This window comes from Ammospiza caudacuta, chromosome 15 (assembly GCF_027887145.1).
Source record: "Ammospiza caudacuta isolate bAmmCau1 chromosome 15, bAmmCau1.pri, whole genome shotgun sequence".
NCBI classification, from domain to species: Eukaryota; Metazoa; Chordata; class Aves; order Passeriformes; family Passerellidae; genus Ammospiza; species Ammospiza caudacuta.
The window spans coordinates 19,861,316-19,878,022 of NC_080607.1; the positions used below are offsets into that span (position 1 = coordinate 19,861,316).

The 16,707-nt window shown below is 58.4% G+C and overlaps 2 protein-coding genes and 1 long non-coding RNA gene across 3 annotated transcripts; 2 read left to right on the forward strand and 1 right to left on the reverse strand.

Annotated features, from left to right (window-relative positions):
• Nucleotides 1–364: 364 nt before the first annotated feature.
• Nucleotides 365–1,121, reverse strand: LOC131564227 (COMM domain-containing protein 4-like; the record flags this gene model as incomplete). Its single annotated transcript, XM_058814566.1, has 4 exons — nt 1,118–1,121; nt 877–935; nt 599–633; nt 365–500 (listed from the first exon to the last, which is right to left on the reverse strand). Coding segments are annotated over exons 1-4 (234 nt in total), but the record flags the coding sequence as incomplete, so codon positions are not given.
• A 1,041-nt stretch (nt 1,122–2,162) lies between these two features.
• LOC131564368 (uncharacterized) lies at nt 2,163–6,316 on the forward strand. Its single transcript, XR_009275375.1, has 3 exons — nt 2,163–2,785; nt 3,698–3,798; nt 6,213–6,316. It is a non-coding gene; the product is annotated as an uncharacterized LOC131564368 (long non-coding RNA).
• A 653-nt stretch (nt 6,317–6,969) lies between these two features.
• On the forward strand, nt 6,970–16,345 carry LOC131564228 (steroid 21-hydroxylase-like). The gene is made up of 10 exons (XM_058814567.1): nt 6,970–7,156; nt 7,523–7,612; nt 8,143–8,294; nt 8,766–8,861; nt 9,134–9,241; nt 9,898–9,984; nt 10,343–10,528; nt 11,215–11,375; nt 12,381–12,484; nt 13,072–16,345. The coding sequence occupies exons 1-10, from the start codon at nt 6,970–6,972 to the stop codon at nt 13,317–13,319; spliced, it is 1,419 nt and encodes a 472-aa protein (XP_058670550.1). The 3' UTR covers nt 13,320–16,345.
• The last annotated feature ends 362 nt before the right edge of the window (nt 16,346–16,707 follow it).

A 16,707-nucleotide genomic window follows, 5' to 3' on the forward strand; every position in this document is an offset into this window, starting at 1 on the left:
AAAGACAGAGGTTTTGTCCCAAGTTCCTTTTGAACCTGTCCTGCACCTGTTACGAGTCCTCAGTCTCCTGCAATTTTGTGGGTCAGTGACATGTAAAACAGCACAGCTGGCTGGCATGCTTTGCTTATGAGGGGAGACAAGAGAAGAATCCCTCTGCTCACACCAGACCTGCAGCTGCCAAACCTCACCAAAGCACCTGAGGAGCCCCCAGGGACGGATGGTACAGAAGGGAGGTGATGGAGGACAGCACAGCAGGCAGCCTGCCCTCCATCTGGGTGTGAAGAAGGCAGGGCTGGGAACTGTAAGCAACATCCCAGCAGGTCTGGCTGATGGTGCCACCCTGAGGGCTTCCCCTGCCTTTGGGCAGTCCCAGCTGCTGCAGCTCACTTGACAGAGACTCATTGTCTATGCTGTGCTTGGCTGCACTGGAGATGATGAAGCCGAGGACAGCAATGGTTGCCTTCACATCCCCTGACTGCAGATGGGAAGGAGGGCGAGCTCTGTCACCTTGGGAAGGCACCTGCAGATTCATTGCTGCCCGTCTCTGGAGCATGGCTCCATCGGGCGATCGTGGTAAGGACAGCAGTGCTCACCTAACTGTGCACCTGAGAACAGCTTCAGGACCTTGTCATACTGTGGGAGAGCAGAGCTTCACAGTAAATACCAGCTAACATACTTAGTACCAGTGTTAACACTAACAATCCTTACCTAAATATTAATACTAGTAACACTTACTATGCGTATTATTAATCCTATTAGAAGCTGGTAGAGTTCTTAAGGCTGAGGCTTGCATGAGGAACACAAAATTAATTAACGTTGCTGATTATGCTATTGTGTTGAAATACTTGGCCTCCACTGCAGTAGCCCCACACTTACCTCGATGGCCTGCCCCAGCAGGTCCCAAAACACCTGGATGCAGATCAGCTTAAGCTTCACTGATGTGATAAACAGAGTTCATTCTTTAAAATTTTTAAAAGTTTATTAAAGGATAAAAGGACAAAATAATCCAGCACTGGGATGCTTTTAGCACACAGCCAAAGAGCACAGAGGTAGCTTAAAAACATGTTCACTATATACTGTTACATTGCTGAGGTTACATGCATATTCATTAACTTACACATTATTCAAACATTCCTTTGACTTTTTGATGTTCCAGGAACTCTCTTGTTTGGTTTTAACCTCTGACTTGTCTGCAGAACGTTCTGTAAATGAGGTCTACACATTTTATTTCTTCCTGTAGTTTTATCCTGTTGCTTCGCACTCCCTGATAATACCGATAAGAGTCGATAAATGCTTCCTGGATGCTTAAGCTCTTTTTGTCACTATTATCACTTGGTAGGGGCAGTCTGCAGTTATAAGAAACAGAATAATTGCTTTACACCATTTTCTGAGTTAGTTACATAGAAGTACTTTAGTTTCTATTTCAACATTTTGCTAAAGCCTACGATATATTTATCAGGCTACTATTCATATGAAATATACAGTGCATACATAAACTGGCATATTACACTATACAAAGCAGTTAAAAGTAAGTATAAGTTTTACCATATCAAAATACTTGTAATGCAAAAAGCTAATCTATGAATGTGAAAGCCAATATTGTTTTATCATCTATAACATCCGACGACGAGGGTGAGCAGCGGGCCCGCAGCAGGCGGAGGGCGGGCAGGGGGACGCGGGCACTTAACTTTGGCCAGGGTGCTGATCTCGGCCAGTCGGGGCAGGCCAAGTCCCCGCAGAAGCGGAAGCACTGCGGTAGAAGAGGCACCCAGAGCCCGCAGCGGGCGCTGCACGCCCTCCCCGCTCCCGAGCCCTCTCCTCACCAAATCGCCGCCGCTCCCTAGTCCGCCCTGCTGCCGCAAAGACGACCCGGAACTCCTCCCGGGCTACACTCCTCTCCGCCTCCTGCCCCGAGTGCCGATGGGGCGCTCCGGTAGGGGCTCTGCGGGGGTCTTTTCGCCGGGACCTGGGCACGAGAGAAGGCCGGAGAAGGGGACGGGGGTTTGGCGAGCGCCGCCGCCGCCGCCGCCGCCGCCGCCGCCGCCGCCGCCGCCGCCGCCGCCGCCGCCGCCGCCGCCGCCGCCGCCGCCGCCGCCGCCGCCGCCGCCGCCGCCTGCGAGCCCTTCGGGCAGCCCGAGCTCCGCCCCACGCTCCCACGGGCCTCAGCCTGACGGCTCCTAAGCCTGCCAATCACGGCCCGCCTTTCTCCGTCCGCCCTGTCCAATCACAGCCGCCCTTTCAAACCGGAAGCGGTCTCGCCGATCTCAGCCCGCTCAGTCGCGGCTCGCCGCCTCAGACTGGCCCCGCTCGCCCGTACGTCTGAGGCGCCGCTCCCGCCACCGCCGCTTTGGGAGCCGGCGGAGCAGCGTCCCCGCTGCCGCTGCCTCGGCAGGCGCTGTTGCGGACGGGAAGGGCGGCCGGGAGCTTCCAGTTCAGGTCCTGGTCGGGATCAGGTTCTGGTCCAGGGAAGCGGGCAGGCGGCGGGCAGCGGGCGGACGCGGCCACAGCAATGGCGGCGGCGGGAGCAGCGCTTGAGGGGACCGCGGGGAGTCGCGGAGCGGAGCGCGGCGGGAATTTGCGGGCTGGGATTGGTGGAGCCGGCAGGCGCCGCCTCGGGTTGTGATTGGCTGGCTGTCCGCCCGTGGGGCATAAATAGCGGGCGTTGGGGCGCGATGGTGTCAGTTCGGCGGTGAAGCTGGGAGCGACGGGAGCTGCGGATGCGCGGTCCGAGGAGCGGCGCTGCGCCAGGACGGGACCCCCGCGGCAGCTGATCCGGGGAGCGCTGGTGAGCACGGACGCGACGCCTGCGGCCGTATCTGGGGCCGGCCGTGTCCAGTTCTTTCTGCTGCGCCCTGCGTGGCTCGGGTAGCCGGCGGCTGGTGTGGGGCCTGGAGTGGTGCGGTGCGGGGGCGGGGGGGGGCACTGCCTGCTGTCTCTGGGGGCTGAAAGTAGCCGTTTTGCGTTTTCTGGATTTAAAGAAATGTTCAGAATACGAGGAATAAAGCTTGCTTTTTGTATTTTTATTACTTTATTTTGTTTTTACTTGTAGTGTTTTTTTTCTTAATTGTGTTGTTTTATTATTGCCTGTTTTAATACATCTTTTTGGTTTGATTTGTTTTCTTTACTAGATATCTCATGTTAATTCGGTAAGGGTTGTGGGACTGGGGCTGAAGCACCAGTTGTGAGAGCAGTGGGGACATAAAACCCCAGGGTGTGGAATAATGATTTTGGCATGAGCCAGGCCCAAAACAACGTGGAGTGGTGGAAATGCTGAGGCTAGATAAATGCCATGGGAGGAAGGCATGGAGCTGCAGCACAGGGCCTGCAGGTTATGCCTGGGGGATCCCAGCCCCTGCCCTGTGGTACCAACAAGGGGCTGAGGGTGTGGGGGCTCAGAGGGTTCTAGGGCCCAAGAACCAGCCCAAGAGTGCCTTTTGGGATGGGGGGGGGCAGGAGTCCAGTGGCTATTGCCAGCCCCTGGAGCTGCCTGAGGGGAGGTGAGGGGGCCTTTGTGCAGGTGCTGGGCTGAGAGCCAGGGTGAGGGGGAGGGTGGATGTTGAGCTTCAGGCCTCCAGTGTCCCCAGAGTTGGGATGCCACTTAGGGTTGCCACTTAGGGCTGGGTGGGTGGATGGGACAGCTTCTAGAGATACTGAAATTGTAATGATGGCAGTAACTGATTTGTGGCCTTATCAACAGCCCCAAGGTGCAGTGAGAAGCATGAGCAGCTTTTAGCTGCAGCCAGTAGGAAGCTGAGGAGCTGGAGCTGAGGCAGCAGACCTGGAGAAGACAGAAATATGGTAGGGTTTGGTGTAAAACCCCCGTGGGGCTGGGATAGGGATTGCGGAGCGGGGAGGTGAACTGCATGGTTGGAATTGAAATTGCTGTAAGGGCTGTGATCAGAGCTCAAGAACGAGAGCTAAAAGAAAGATCGTGTCCTGAGAAGCACAAGTAGTATTGTGTGGCACTACTGTGAAGATTTAGAGCAGAAAGTGCAAAAGAAGAGCTGGCAGTTAAATAAAGCTTGTGGGACTGGAGCTGAAATCACTGGGGCCGGGGTGGGGACTGCAGTGCTGCAGAAAGAGTCACTGCTACAAGAGATACTCACTGTGGATCTGAGGACTAATCGCAGAATGGGACACCCAAAATCCGCCCTGCCCTAGACACCCAAAATCCACCCTGCACCCCCCAAATCAACCCTGGGATCCTCACAAACAACCCCTGGGACACTCCAAATCCACTCAAGAACATCCTGATCCCTCAAATTCACCACGAGACACCCCCTCCCCCCCCCCCCCCAGACACTCTCTACTCCCTGGGACCCTCTGGCAGCCCCCAAATGTAACCTGAAAACCTCTCCCTCCCTCCCAGGAATCCCCCAAACACCAACTGGGACCCTCCAGACTGCCCTTCCACCAGTCTACCCTGGAACACCAAATTCCACCTTCAGAATCCCCACAAACACTCTCTGGAACCCTCAAACCCCCTCCAGACCCCCTAAACCCACCCTCATACACCCCAGAGTGCCTGGGAACCTCACCCCCTCCCAGCACCCTCCAACCCCCATTAGATGCCCCCAAATCCACCCCAGGATCTCCCCTGGGGTCCCTCACCACCTTCTGGATCCCCCAAATCCACCCTGCGATGTGCAAACATCTGCTGAGAAGCCCCTGGGACCACCCAAATCCACCCTGGGCCCCCCTAAAGAGTCCCTGGAGGCCCCTGGGACCACCCCTACACAAAGCCCCCCCTCCACACTGTTCCAGCCCCACCACGTCCTTGCCTTCCCCCAGCACATGGCCTTGTCCTCCTGCAGTGTCCTTGTGTGCCTCCTGATGTCCTTGCGTCCACCCATCCCCCAGGGGATGCATGTCCCCTGTGCCCCTTCCCCTGTGGTGGCACTGGCGCCCTGTCCCATTTGGGGGTCCCTAGAGCACTGTCTCCATGCCCCTAGGCTTTGTGTCCCCTTTCCCCACAGTGGATGTTGCCAGGGGGGTGCCCTCCAAGTCCCCACGCTCAGGATCTCCCCAGGATGTCACCCCCTTGTCCCCCTTCCTGGGGTGTCCCCAAGGTCTCCCCAGGGTGATATGGCCCCAGATCAGGATGTCCCCATCCTGTCTTCCCATGTCCTGATGTCTCCCACAGCCCCCCTCCATGTCCCCTACGCCCACCCACATCATTCCGACTCCTGTGCCTTCCATGACCCCGATGTCCCCATGTCCCCCATATCCCCCTCGTGTCACCACGTCCCCCATGTCCTCCTATGTCCCCCAACATTCCCCGTGTCCCCCTGTGTCAGCTGGTGCTGCAGGGGGACCAAAGATGGTCCAAGGGGAACCCTCCTGTGGGGGTTTGGGGTGGGGGTGGGGGGGCTGGGAGGGTTCTGTGGGCAGTTGGAAGGGAGCTATGGGTACTCAGGGGGTGGGGGTGTCCAGAGGGGCTGTGGCAGATCCTGGGGGTGGCTCTGGGGGCTTAGGGAGGTCTAGGAGGATATCTGTGGGTGCTAAGGGGACGTTGTTGGGGCTCAGGGAGAGCCCATGGGGCTGACAGGTTTGTAGTGGCGGGGGGTCTGTGGCCTCCATGGATGGAGGGCTGTGGGAAGTGCTATGTGGGGGCCCCTTCCCCCAGGGGGAGGTCTGTCAGGGTATGGGGAGAGGGTCACTTGATACTGGGGCCCACTACCCACTTTGAGGGGTACAGGGTGTTTGAGCTGCCAGTGGCTGGATTTGAAAGGACCCTGTGCCCTGAGAGTGTGTTTAGGGGGTTTCTGCCCCTGGGAGATGCTGCCAAGGGGTCAGGGGATGCTGAGGGGCTTCAGTGCAGGTGATGGAGGATTCATAACTGTTCTCACTGCCCACTGCATCCTCTTGCTCCCCAAGGACCTGCAGCTGGCCCAACACCTGCAAGGGCCCCAGAGGGGGAGCGTCTGATGGGGGGCACCCCCGGGATCCCCACACCATGGCCCAATCCCTGGCACCCACCCACAGGAGCCCCCCTCCTGACACTTTCACATCCCTAATCCTATTGGGGGGTCCCTGAGAGATCCCCACATTGAGACATCCCCCACCTGGAACTCCCTTCTCAATACTCCTCCTGAGGGCCCCCACCATAGCACCCCACAAACTCCCCGGGCAACACATCCCCGGGTGGGGGTCCCCTTCCTGACTTCAGCACTTCTCAGATTATTGTGAGTCCCCACCTGTAATCATTCCAGGACCCGGGAACTGGAGGGACATCATCCCCCAAGGGGACATCCCTAGGACTCACACTCTATTGGAGACCTCCCTCACTTCTGCTGGACCCCAATAAATGTCTCTGATCCTCAAATGCTGCTGCTAGAGTGAGGGAAATTGGGGGCAGGCACCTGTGAAGGAGGCTCTGGGTGCAGGGACTTAAGGGGGGGGGTGGGAGCACCTCCACGAGGGCTGTGGGAATTGGGATAGGGGATATTTGGGGAGGTGAGGAGGAGGGTGAAGCTTAAAATGTCCCCTTAATAAGGTGGTGTTTGGAGGGGCAGGGCTTGAGGGGGCACTTTTATAGTGGTGGGGTCATTTTGGGGGGTTAGGGATTAGAGGTTTGCTTTATGGAGGAATCAATGCATCAGGAGTCAGGGATCCCGGGGCAGGGACTTCGGGTCTGTTTTATAGAGGATGGGGGGCTGCCTCCAGGGCAGGGGCGTAGGGCTCCCCTTTACAAAGGCAGAGCGGCCGGTGCGGGGCAGGGCTTGACGTGAGACGGGGCTTTAAGCCTCCCGTGTGAGGCCCGAGCCTCGAGGGGTGGGGTTTTAAGGGGCGCTCTTTATGGGGCTGGGCCCAGGGTCCACTTTTATGCTGGCGGTGGCGGGTTGTCGTAGTAGGGTGCGTGTGCGCCACCTGAGAGGGGCAGGACTTAGGGGGTGGGGCTGCATGGGGCGTGGTTGTGGGGTTCCCCAATATAAGGGCTCTCCGGTCCGCCCCCCCACCCCGCGGGCCATGGCGGCTGCGGCGCTGCTGCTGGGCCTGCTGTCGCTGTCGCTGCTGTCGCGACTGTCGCGGCGTGGCGATGGGCGTGGCCCGCGCTGGGGCGTGCTGCACCTGCTGCACCCACAGGGGGCGCTGCACCTGAGCCGCCTGACGCGGCGGCACGGGCCCGTGCTGCGCCTGCGCGCGGCGGGCCGCGGTGAGTGCGGGATCCCCGACCCCAGCCAAACTTGCCCGGAACCCCCGAACCCGACCCTGACCGAGCTGCCCGGGACTCCCGAACCCGACCCCACCCCAGCCGCCCGGGACCCCCGAACCCGACACCAACCCAATCGCCCGGGACCCCACAGCCCCCCAAACCCCCCTCCCTGCTCCCCAGGGACTCTCCGAGCCCCCAACTCTGCCCTTTCCCCCTGCGGTGGGGACCTCTCCTCAAACCCCCCCAAACCTTTCTTGGGGCCCTAATCCCCCGATGCTCTCCCCAAAATCCCACGCCAGGACTCCCCACTTGGTTTGGGATCTCCCCCAGTTTTGGAGTACCCCCAGCCCCTCCTCTTCCCTGCAGAGGTGCTGGTGCCGAGCTCGGTGGCGACCATCCGCGAGGCGCTGGTCCGGCACTGGGGGGACTGGCTGGGGCGCCCCCACAGCTATCTGGGTATGGCGGCGGGGTGGGGGGCGGTTGGAGGGGTTCCTGTGGGGTTTGGGGAGTATCCTGTGTGTAGTGAAGCCCTTCGGGGGATTTGAAGGGAGTCACTGTGTGGTTTCTGGGGTGGGGTTCTCTGTGGGGCTCGGGGAGGGTCTCTAAGGGTTTGGGGGGGCCCTGTGGGATGGCAAGTCCTTATGGGTTTTGAGGGCGTCCCTATGAGATTGAAGGGGTTGTTACGGGATTGGGAGGGGGTCCCAATGGAGTTGGGGACATGGGTACTGGGGGGGGGGGGGGCAGTTCTGGAGGGGTGGGTTGTCTGTAGGGGCTAGGGCAGTTTCTAGAGGTCTCTGCCCCACCAGACACACCCTTCAGCCTCCAGGGTGGCATTAGGAGGGTCCCATGGAGGAAGCGGCTATGGGGTTGAAGGAGGCTTTATGAGGTAGTGGGGCCCTGTAGCACACCCCTGGTGTATTGGAGGTGGGTCCCTATAGGGGCTGGGGGGTTTCTGGGGGTCCCTTACTGCTCCTGCCCAACCCCAGGGTTGCTGGTGTCACGGGGGGGCCGGGACCTGGCACTGGGAGACCCCTGCCCTGGCTGGCGGCGGCAGCGGGGAGCAGTTCGGGGGGCACTGGCACGGGCTGGGGGGCGTCTCGGGCCCCTCCTTTGGCTGCAGGGCCGGGAGTTGTGTGAGGTGAGACCCTGAAACCGACTCCTGCCCAAAATGATCCTTCTGCAACCCCGACACCCCCAAAACTGATCCTCCCAGCATTGCAAAACAGATCCCCACACAATATTGACCAGCAAAACCCTGGCCAATGCACCCCAAAACTGATACCTTGAGCCTCACTCCCTTCACCCAAACCCCACCCATGCACCTTAACCATGTCCCCTGCATCTGGAAACTGCCCCCCAAACCCTACCCCCTGCACTCATCCCCCAATCTCTGCATCCCAAACCTGATCCCCAAACCCTGCACCCGCATCACTGTCCCCCAAAACTTACCCACCCAAACCTCACCCTCTGCACCCCAAAAGGGCATTATCCCTGTGAGTCCCCATAACTCCCTCAGAGCTCTGCACTTCTCTTATGCGACCCCCTAAACCAGCCTTGGAGTCCCCCTTTATTTGCTCTGGGGCTCTCTCTAACCTTCTCTTTCCCCCAGGAGCTGCGTTCGTATGGGGAGGCCCCCCTGGACCCCTTTGAGGTGTTCACCTTCCACACCTGCAGCACCATCGCACGCCTCCTCTTTGGGGAGCTGGTGAGGATCTGGCAGGGGGCCCAGGATGGAGACAGGGGTTTGGAGGAGGACCCCAGTTTTTATGGGGGCCCAGGGTTTGGGGGGGACCCAGGAGTCTGTGGAGGGAACATCCAGCTGTTTGGGGGGACTGACCAATTTGTGTGTGGGTGGCAGGGGTTTGGGGGCACATAGGAATTTGAGGGGACCCGAATGTCTGAAATGATGTTCGGGGTGTTCTGGGGGATCCAGAGACAATTGAGTACTGGGCAGTACACAGGTGTGTTCTCCTCCAGGTGCCCCCTCCAGGGGAGCTCCGGGCCTTCTCACGCTGCCTGGGGGAGCTGCTGCAGGTCTGGGGGCACAGCAGTGTTCGGGTGCTAGACCTGCTGCCCCTGCTGCGGGTGAGCCTGGCAGCTCCTGGGGGTGGCTGTGGGGCTGTGGCCTTTTTGCTGCATGAGGGTCTATGGAGCCCAGAGCTATAGAGCCCTATGGGGGCAATAAGGGAATTGTGGAGATCTACAGGGGGACTATGGGCCCCTGGGGGCCTGGGAAGGGCTGTGAGTCTCAGGGGGATTATATGGCCCATGGGAGAGATATGGGGCTGGTGGGATTATATGGGGTTGGGAGTGAGGTTATAGCATCTGTGTGGGACTGGAGAAGGGTATGGAGAGCTGACAGAGAGCTTATAGGGTCCATAGAGAGCTTGGGTGGTGTCTGTGGTACTGGGAAGGGACCCTATAACTCTAATGGGGCTGGACAGGGGTTATAGTGTTTGTGTGGGGCTAGGGTGAGTGTTACAGGGTCTATATGGTGTTGAGGATCTCTGGGCCTGGGAGGGGCAGTTGTGGGGGCTGTATAGGGCTGAGGTGGGGTAAAGTGTCTCTGTGGTGCTGAGGATGCCTGTAGGACATTGGAGGGGTCTGTATGGCCCAGGGGAGCGGCCATAGGGTATCTCTGGGGCTCAGGAGACTCAGGCAGCATCTCTGGGGGAGCGGGTGTCTCTCTGAGGTCAAAGGTTTCTTGGCGGTGGGGGTCCCCATGGAGTCCCTGTGCGCAGGCCCTGCCCAACCCGGGACTGCGGAAGCTGCTGCAGCTTGTCCAGCACCGTGACATGTTTGTGGAGACCCAGATCCAGCGGCATCAGGTGGGGAGGCCCGGGGAGCTGGGAGGCAGCCCGAGGTCAGGAGCGGTGCAGTTGGAACAGAGCCTCAGGGGAAACCCAGGGCTTTGGAAACTACATGGGGGTCTGGAAGGACTCAGGTTCTGGGTGGAAACCAGGAGTTTGGGGGCTACCCAGGGGCTTGGGGGCACCCACATATTTTTGGGGAAACAGAGGTTTGGGGGGACCCAAGGGGATGGGAGGAGCCGGGGGTCTGGGAGGCTTGTAAGGCCTTGGGGAGGGCCAGGGGTTTAGGTGGACTTGGGGATTTGGAAGAGACTCCCGTGTTTGGGGGCAGCTGGGGATCAGGAGAAACCCCCAACACGTGTCACCCCTTTGCCAGGCGTGCCCCTCCCCTCCCCCGGACTCAGTTCTGGGGGCACTGCTGGGGCGTAATCCTGGGGCACGGGAGGGCCCCCTGAGCCCCCCCCGGCTGCACATGGCGCTGGTGGACCTGTTCATTGGGGGAACCGAGACCACTGCGGCGGCGCTGGGCTGGGCTGTGGCCTTCCTGCTGCACCGCCCCGAGGTGAAACACATGTCCCTCCATGTCTTCCATGCAGCCCTGGGGGGGTCCTCTGTGTCCCCAGGGGTCCTGTGTCCCCCCCTACATCCTGTGTTCCATATGTCCCTCATGTTCCCTTCTCCGTGGGTTTCCTGCTGCTCTGCCCCCAGATGATGTGGAGCACCCTCTGTCCCCTGTACAGTGCCAGGGCTCCATGTGTGTACTTGGGGGTCCCATATCCCCACCTGTGTCCTACATGTCCCCCACGTCCTCCTCCCCATGGCTGACACTGTGCCCTTGCACCACCCTGAGGTGCCCCATGGATCTCTCAGACATTTCAGAGCTGTGTCTGTGTCTCTATGTGGCTCCTTGGTTTGGGGTTTCCATGGAGAGGTGGCTCAGGGTCCAGGGATAGAGGGTCCTAAGAGAGAGATCTGGGGGCTCAGGGGTGTCCCCAAGGAGGAGGGAGGAGCAAGTCTGGGGTGGGTGTTGGGTCTCAGGACAGGTCTGGGGAGGATCTGGGAGTTCAAGGGGGTTGCCAAGGGAGAGGGCCAGGCTTGAGGATGGTTTGGGGTCCCAGGGGCAGGTTGGTGAGTTTGGGGGGGTCTGGGGTTCTGGGGAGTCGCCCTGTCATCCCATTGCCACTGTGTGCCCCCTGGGATGCACCCCCTCCCCTGGTGCCCCATGGCAGACATGGCACACCTGTGCAGCTGCAGGTGCGGCTGCGGGCGGAGCTGCAGGGGGCACAGGGACCACCCGGGCCAGGGGACATGGGGCGCCTGCCCCTTCTTCAGGCCACCGTCAGCGAGACCCTGCGGCTGCGACCCCCTGCGCCCCTGGCGCTGCCCCACTGCGCCCTGCGCCACACCAGGTACCAGGGCAGGGAGGAGCCGCCACCGGCCAGCCTGGGTGAGGGGCAACCACCACAGAACAGGAAGGGTCCACCTGGTATCATCAGTAGGGTCCGGGAGAACCCAGCAGAGCCCATTAGACCCCAGCAAGTCCCGCTAAGACCCATCAGGTCCCAGCATGGCCCGGGTAAGACCCGAATATGCAGAATATTTACCAGTAGGGCCCAGTAGAAGTAGGCCCACAGTAGACTCCAATAGACCAGTACAGTCTGGTAAGTCCTTGTAGGACCCAGTAGGCTTCAACAGGGCCCAATAAATCCCAGTAAGACTCATTAGGTCCCAGTAGGCCCCAGTATAACCCCAGTACATTCCACTTGCCCCAGCAGGTTCTGGTATGACCCCAGTAGACCCTAACAGACACTCAGTAGATCCTAGAAGATTCCAGAATAGCCTCAGTAGGCCCCAGCAGAGCCCAGAAGATCCCAGCAGGAGTTCCCAATATATCCTAGTAAGTCCAAGGTAGCCCCACGAAACCCCAGTAGACATCCAGTAGCCCCCAGAAAAGCTCACGATGGGTCCAGCAGTTCCCAGTGAGCCCAGTAGACCCCAGTATGGCCCCAGTAGACCTCGACAGATAGCCAGTAGATACCAGAGAGCTCCAGTAGGACTCCACCAGATCCCAGTATGGCGCTAGCAGATCCCACCCAGTGTGCCAGTAGACCCCAAATAAATTCTAGTAGGTGTCAGTATGGCTCCAGTAGATTCCAGTATAGCATCAGCAAATTCCAGTAGGCACCTAATAGATCCCAGGAGACCCCAGAGAGCCCCAGTAGACTCCAACAGACACCCAGTAACTCCCAGCAGCACCTACCAGATCTCAGTATAGACCCTGTAGACCCAAACAGACATCCAGTCATACCTAGTGAGCCCCCAGAGAGCCTCAGTAGGTCTCAGTATGGCCCATGTAACTTTCAGTAGCCCCCAGCAGACCGCAGTCTATCTCCATGCACCTTGTCCCCTTCCAGTCTTGGGGGGCTCCCCGTGGCAGCCGGCACTGTCCTGATCCCCAACCTGCTGGCAGCCCAACAGGACCCTGACATCTGGCAGCACCCTGAGGTCTTCCTGCCCGGTATGTGGGTATGCCTGCACTCTGAGTGCCCCCCTGAACTCCTGGGTTTCCTCAAACATCAAACTGGGTTCCCCCAGCCATGGTGTTTTCCCTGATTCCTGGGTATCCTGGGAACACCTTTGTGTCATGAGTGTCCCCCCCCCCAATGCCTGAACCACCCCAACCCCACACCCCCTCCCCCAAACCTGTGGTTACCCCCCACCATCCCCATTAGTTCTCCCATATATCTGTGTACCCCCCTCAAAACCTGTTCCTCCCCTCTACCCCCCTGCCGAAACCCCTGAGACCCCCCTCAGGTGTCTGAACCCTCCCCAAACATGTGAATCCCCTCTGTCATCCTGGGGTCTCCCCCGAATCTTAGGCTCCCTCTGAGCCCCTGGGTCACCCCAAACCCCCATGTTTCCCTTCTGAACCCCGAAGTCCAACCTGGGGAACCCCCAGGCACCCTCCAAACTTGTGGAGGTCCGCCCCTAAGTCCTGGGTCCCCCCATGGCGCCCGCTCCCCCCAAGCCTGTGGGTCCCCCCCCGGAACCCCCCGATCCTGCGGGTCCCCCCGCACCCCTCGGAGCTGACCCACCGCCCCCGAGAGCAGTTCCTGGCGCCGGGCGCCCCCTCGCGGTCGCTGCTGCCGTTCGGCTGCGGGGCGCGATCGTGCCCGGGGGAGGGGCTGGCGCGGGCCGAGCTCTTCGTGTTCCTGGGGCTGATCCTGCGGGAATTCCGTCTGGAGCCGAGCCCGGAGGGACTGCCGGGGCTGAGGGGCTCACCGGGCACGGTGCTGCGCTGCCCCTCCTTTCGCCTGCGTATGGTGCCCTGCCAGCCCCCGGGCTTACCCTGACCCTGGCCTGACTCCACTTGACCACTTTATTACTTTTCTGAACACACTGTGACTCACCTGAGGTTTTTTTGACCCTTCTTGAATACACCTGACTTCACCTGAGCCTGTGTGACACTGCCTGAACCTGGCTGACCGTGACCCCCTGACTGACCCCACCTGACATCGGCCTCACCCCTGCCAACCCTATGCCTCACCTTGACACCGGCTATGACCCCAGCTGTGACCCTACCTAACCCCATCTGACTCTGCTTGAACCCTGCGTGACTCCATCCCAACTCACCTGACACCTGACCCCTGCGTGCCCCCATTCAAAACCAGATAGCTGGGTCTCTCCCGGATGCCTGAGTCAATGCAGTGTGGGAGGGCCCCATTTATCTCCTCCTAATAAAATTTGTGCTTTTGAACCCACAAGTCCCGGCTCTTCCTGGGACCCCCTAAACGTCCGGAACGCCCGAAGCCCAGCCTTGCGCCCACCCTGACCGGCCATTCTCGGCACCCACCACAGCCCTCGGACAGCATCAGAAGATAGCGGTCTGGCTGATTTGCACTTCCCCGCTCCGCAAAGCCCTCCCCGGAGAGGCTGCGGTCCGGGTTGGGCTCGCAGCCCTGCGAGATACGGCGGGTTTGTGCGGGGCGCTGCGTTCTGCTGATCTGACTGGCAACAGGCGACTCAAAGCATGAAGCGCTCTGATTGGCCGAGGCCTGGTGTGCCTGGCAACCGATTGGCTTAGAGCTGTTGGGGGCGGGAGGGGAGTAGAGCGCCGTCCCCAGAGCGAGGGCCTGGAGGAGCGGGCGCTGCAGGGTGGAGTGCCCGCTCCGAACATAGCGGGGGCACTCAGGAGCACTCACCCGGCGCAAAAACCCGAGGGAGAGAACAGCGAGGAGGGGCAGGGAGGGAACGAGACCGTCCGCGCCCCTCGAGTCATGTGTCGAAATGGGGGCAACGGCAAAGGAGGGGTAGGCAAGGCAAGGGAACGGAAAGGTTGGTCGGTGAGGAAAGGCAAAGGAGGAAGAGGCAATTCAAGAGGGCACCAATGCAAGTGTGGGTTAGGTAAGGCAAAAAAAGGAAGGGTACGAAACGCTATGCAAGGGAGGGTTAAACAAGGCAAAACAACAGAGGAGAAGGCAAGACGACAGAAGGGAGGGTTGGTAAAGGCAACACGAGGAAAGGGAGGGGCAGACAAGGGGTCCAGGCAAGGCAAGGGGAGGCAGTGGAAGCCAAGATAATGGAAGGAAATGGAGAGGTAGGCCAGATAAGGCAGTACAAGGCAACGGAGGGGTTGTTACCTGAGCTATCCAGCTGCAGGGTAAATGTTCAAAATAAACATTGGACCCTCAAGGGAAGAGTCTGCAGGGTGCCGCACCGGTCCCGGGGCCCCCCGCCCCGCGGGTGCCGCCCGCAGCTCCCGCTCCATCATCCCCACAGCCCCTGCGCTCCCCCCGCCCCGGTGACATAACTCAGGTTTCCCACAGGGTCCGCATGATTTGCGGAAAAAACTCCACAACTAGTAAAAGTCGTGAAGTGGGTATGTATCTTTATTCAGCGTCGGACGCATGCAGGATAACTCCTTAAAGAACATGCGCGCAATCAGAGAGTCCAAACTCCCCTTTTTCCCCCAGCCTATTGCATATGCATTAAGTTTTGCAATAGGTTCATGCATATTCATCGCATTACAATTAGTTAATGTCAGTCCTTGAGCAGAGAGCTCGCTGTTTGTCAGTTGTGTCCTGCAGCCTCAGTTTTGGCTTGCTTCTTATTTCAAGGTCCAAGGGGCCCCTCTTACCTTCCTCTAGCTTGGAAGCTCACATTCCTTTCACCTTGTTTGAGACAATTTTGAGAGCTACAGGCTTTTTTGAACACAGCAAATTTAACAGACTAAACAACTTAAACAATTCAAAACAGCATATTCCACTTAAATCTGAAGTTGATTTCTAACCCAAGTTAATTCCTAACCTCATGTCTCATTTGACAGGAGATGAAGGATTTTTAGGGATTTTTTTTTAGGACTATTGAGGGTAATTTTAGGACTTTTTATGAGTTAGGGTATCTTTAGGGCTTTTGAGGGAATTTTAAGGTATTTTTTGGGGTAGATTTTTTAGAATTTTAATGAGTTTTGTCCGGAGTGAGTCCCTGTGTGTTCCTTGCCAAATTCGATGACTCTAACGACTTTTGTGTCCAAGTTCTGATTGTTCCTAGGGTCCTGTACCACGCAGATGAAGAAGTGTATCACCTTTTTGAAGAACCCAACCAGCTCCACAAAAGAGAAATAGTAACAGTTATAACTATCGCAATGCTGCTGGGCCTAGGAACAGCAGGAACGGCCACGGGAGTCTCAGCCTTGGTGACCCAGCACCAAGGACTGTCCCAGCTGCAGGCAACGATTGACGAGGACCTGCAGAGGATCGAGAAATCCATCTCCTATCTAGAGAAGTCGGTCTCCTCACTCTCAGAAGTGGTCCTACAAAACAGGCGAGGTCTGGACCTCCTGTTCATGCAGCAAGGGGGCCTGTGTGCCGCCTTGAAAGAGGAGTGTTGTTTCTATGCAGACCACATGGGAGTCGTGAGAGACTCCATGGCAGAGCTCCGAAACAGACTGGCTCAGAGACAGAGATACAGGGAAGCCCAACAGGGTTGGTTCGAGTCCTGGTTCAATCGATCGCCATGGCTGACCACCCTAATTTCTACCCTAATTGGTCCATTGGCAATGCTACTTTTAGCTATCACCTTCGGATCATGCCTGCTGAACAAACTAGTCTCATTCGTTCAGACCCGCCTAGAACGGGCCAACATCCTGTTCATAGGCCGACAGCAAATGCTGTGACCAGAGACAACCTCATGCCTCATCTCAGTACCTATGAGTATGACTACTTCGTTCATTTGTAAAAAAGGGGGGGGAGATGTAGTGGATAGGGTCGGGCGGTCGGAAAATCTCGCGATGTTACGGAAAGCAGCAGAGCTCCTCTCCCCCTAACTCCTAGTGATAAAGGATCACCCAAGAATGTTGTCCCCCCTAACATTAGTAACTTTCTGCTCCTTACTAACCAATTACAATAAAGTAAGACCCCCTGACGTAGGGAAAAAACTTTCCCAGTATAAAACCCGATGAGGCGGGACAATAAAGGTCTTGAACCGTCCACCACACTGGTGTCTGCGTGTGTTCTTGGCCCGAGTGACCCTGGGCAGTGGGTCGCCGTGCCGTTTCCTCAGAACCAGGTCACCTCGCCTTGCATCTGAAGGCGACAGTTTTGGGGTAGAAGGAAAGGCAAGTCTGGCACCCCATAGTTTAAGGGGCAGACGAAGAGCTGTGTAGGGAAGGGAACACCCCACATGACCTTTTTTCACCTCGTCCCCCGCTCCAAGGTCTAGCAGCCCCCCACGCGACCAGCT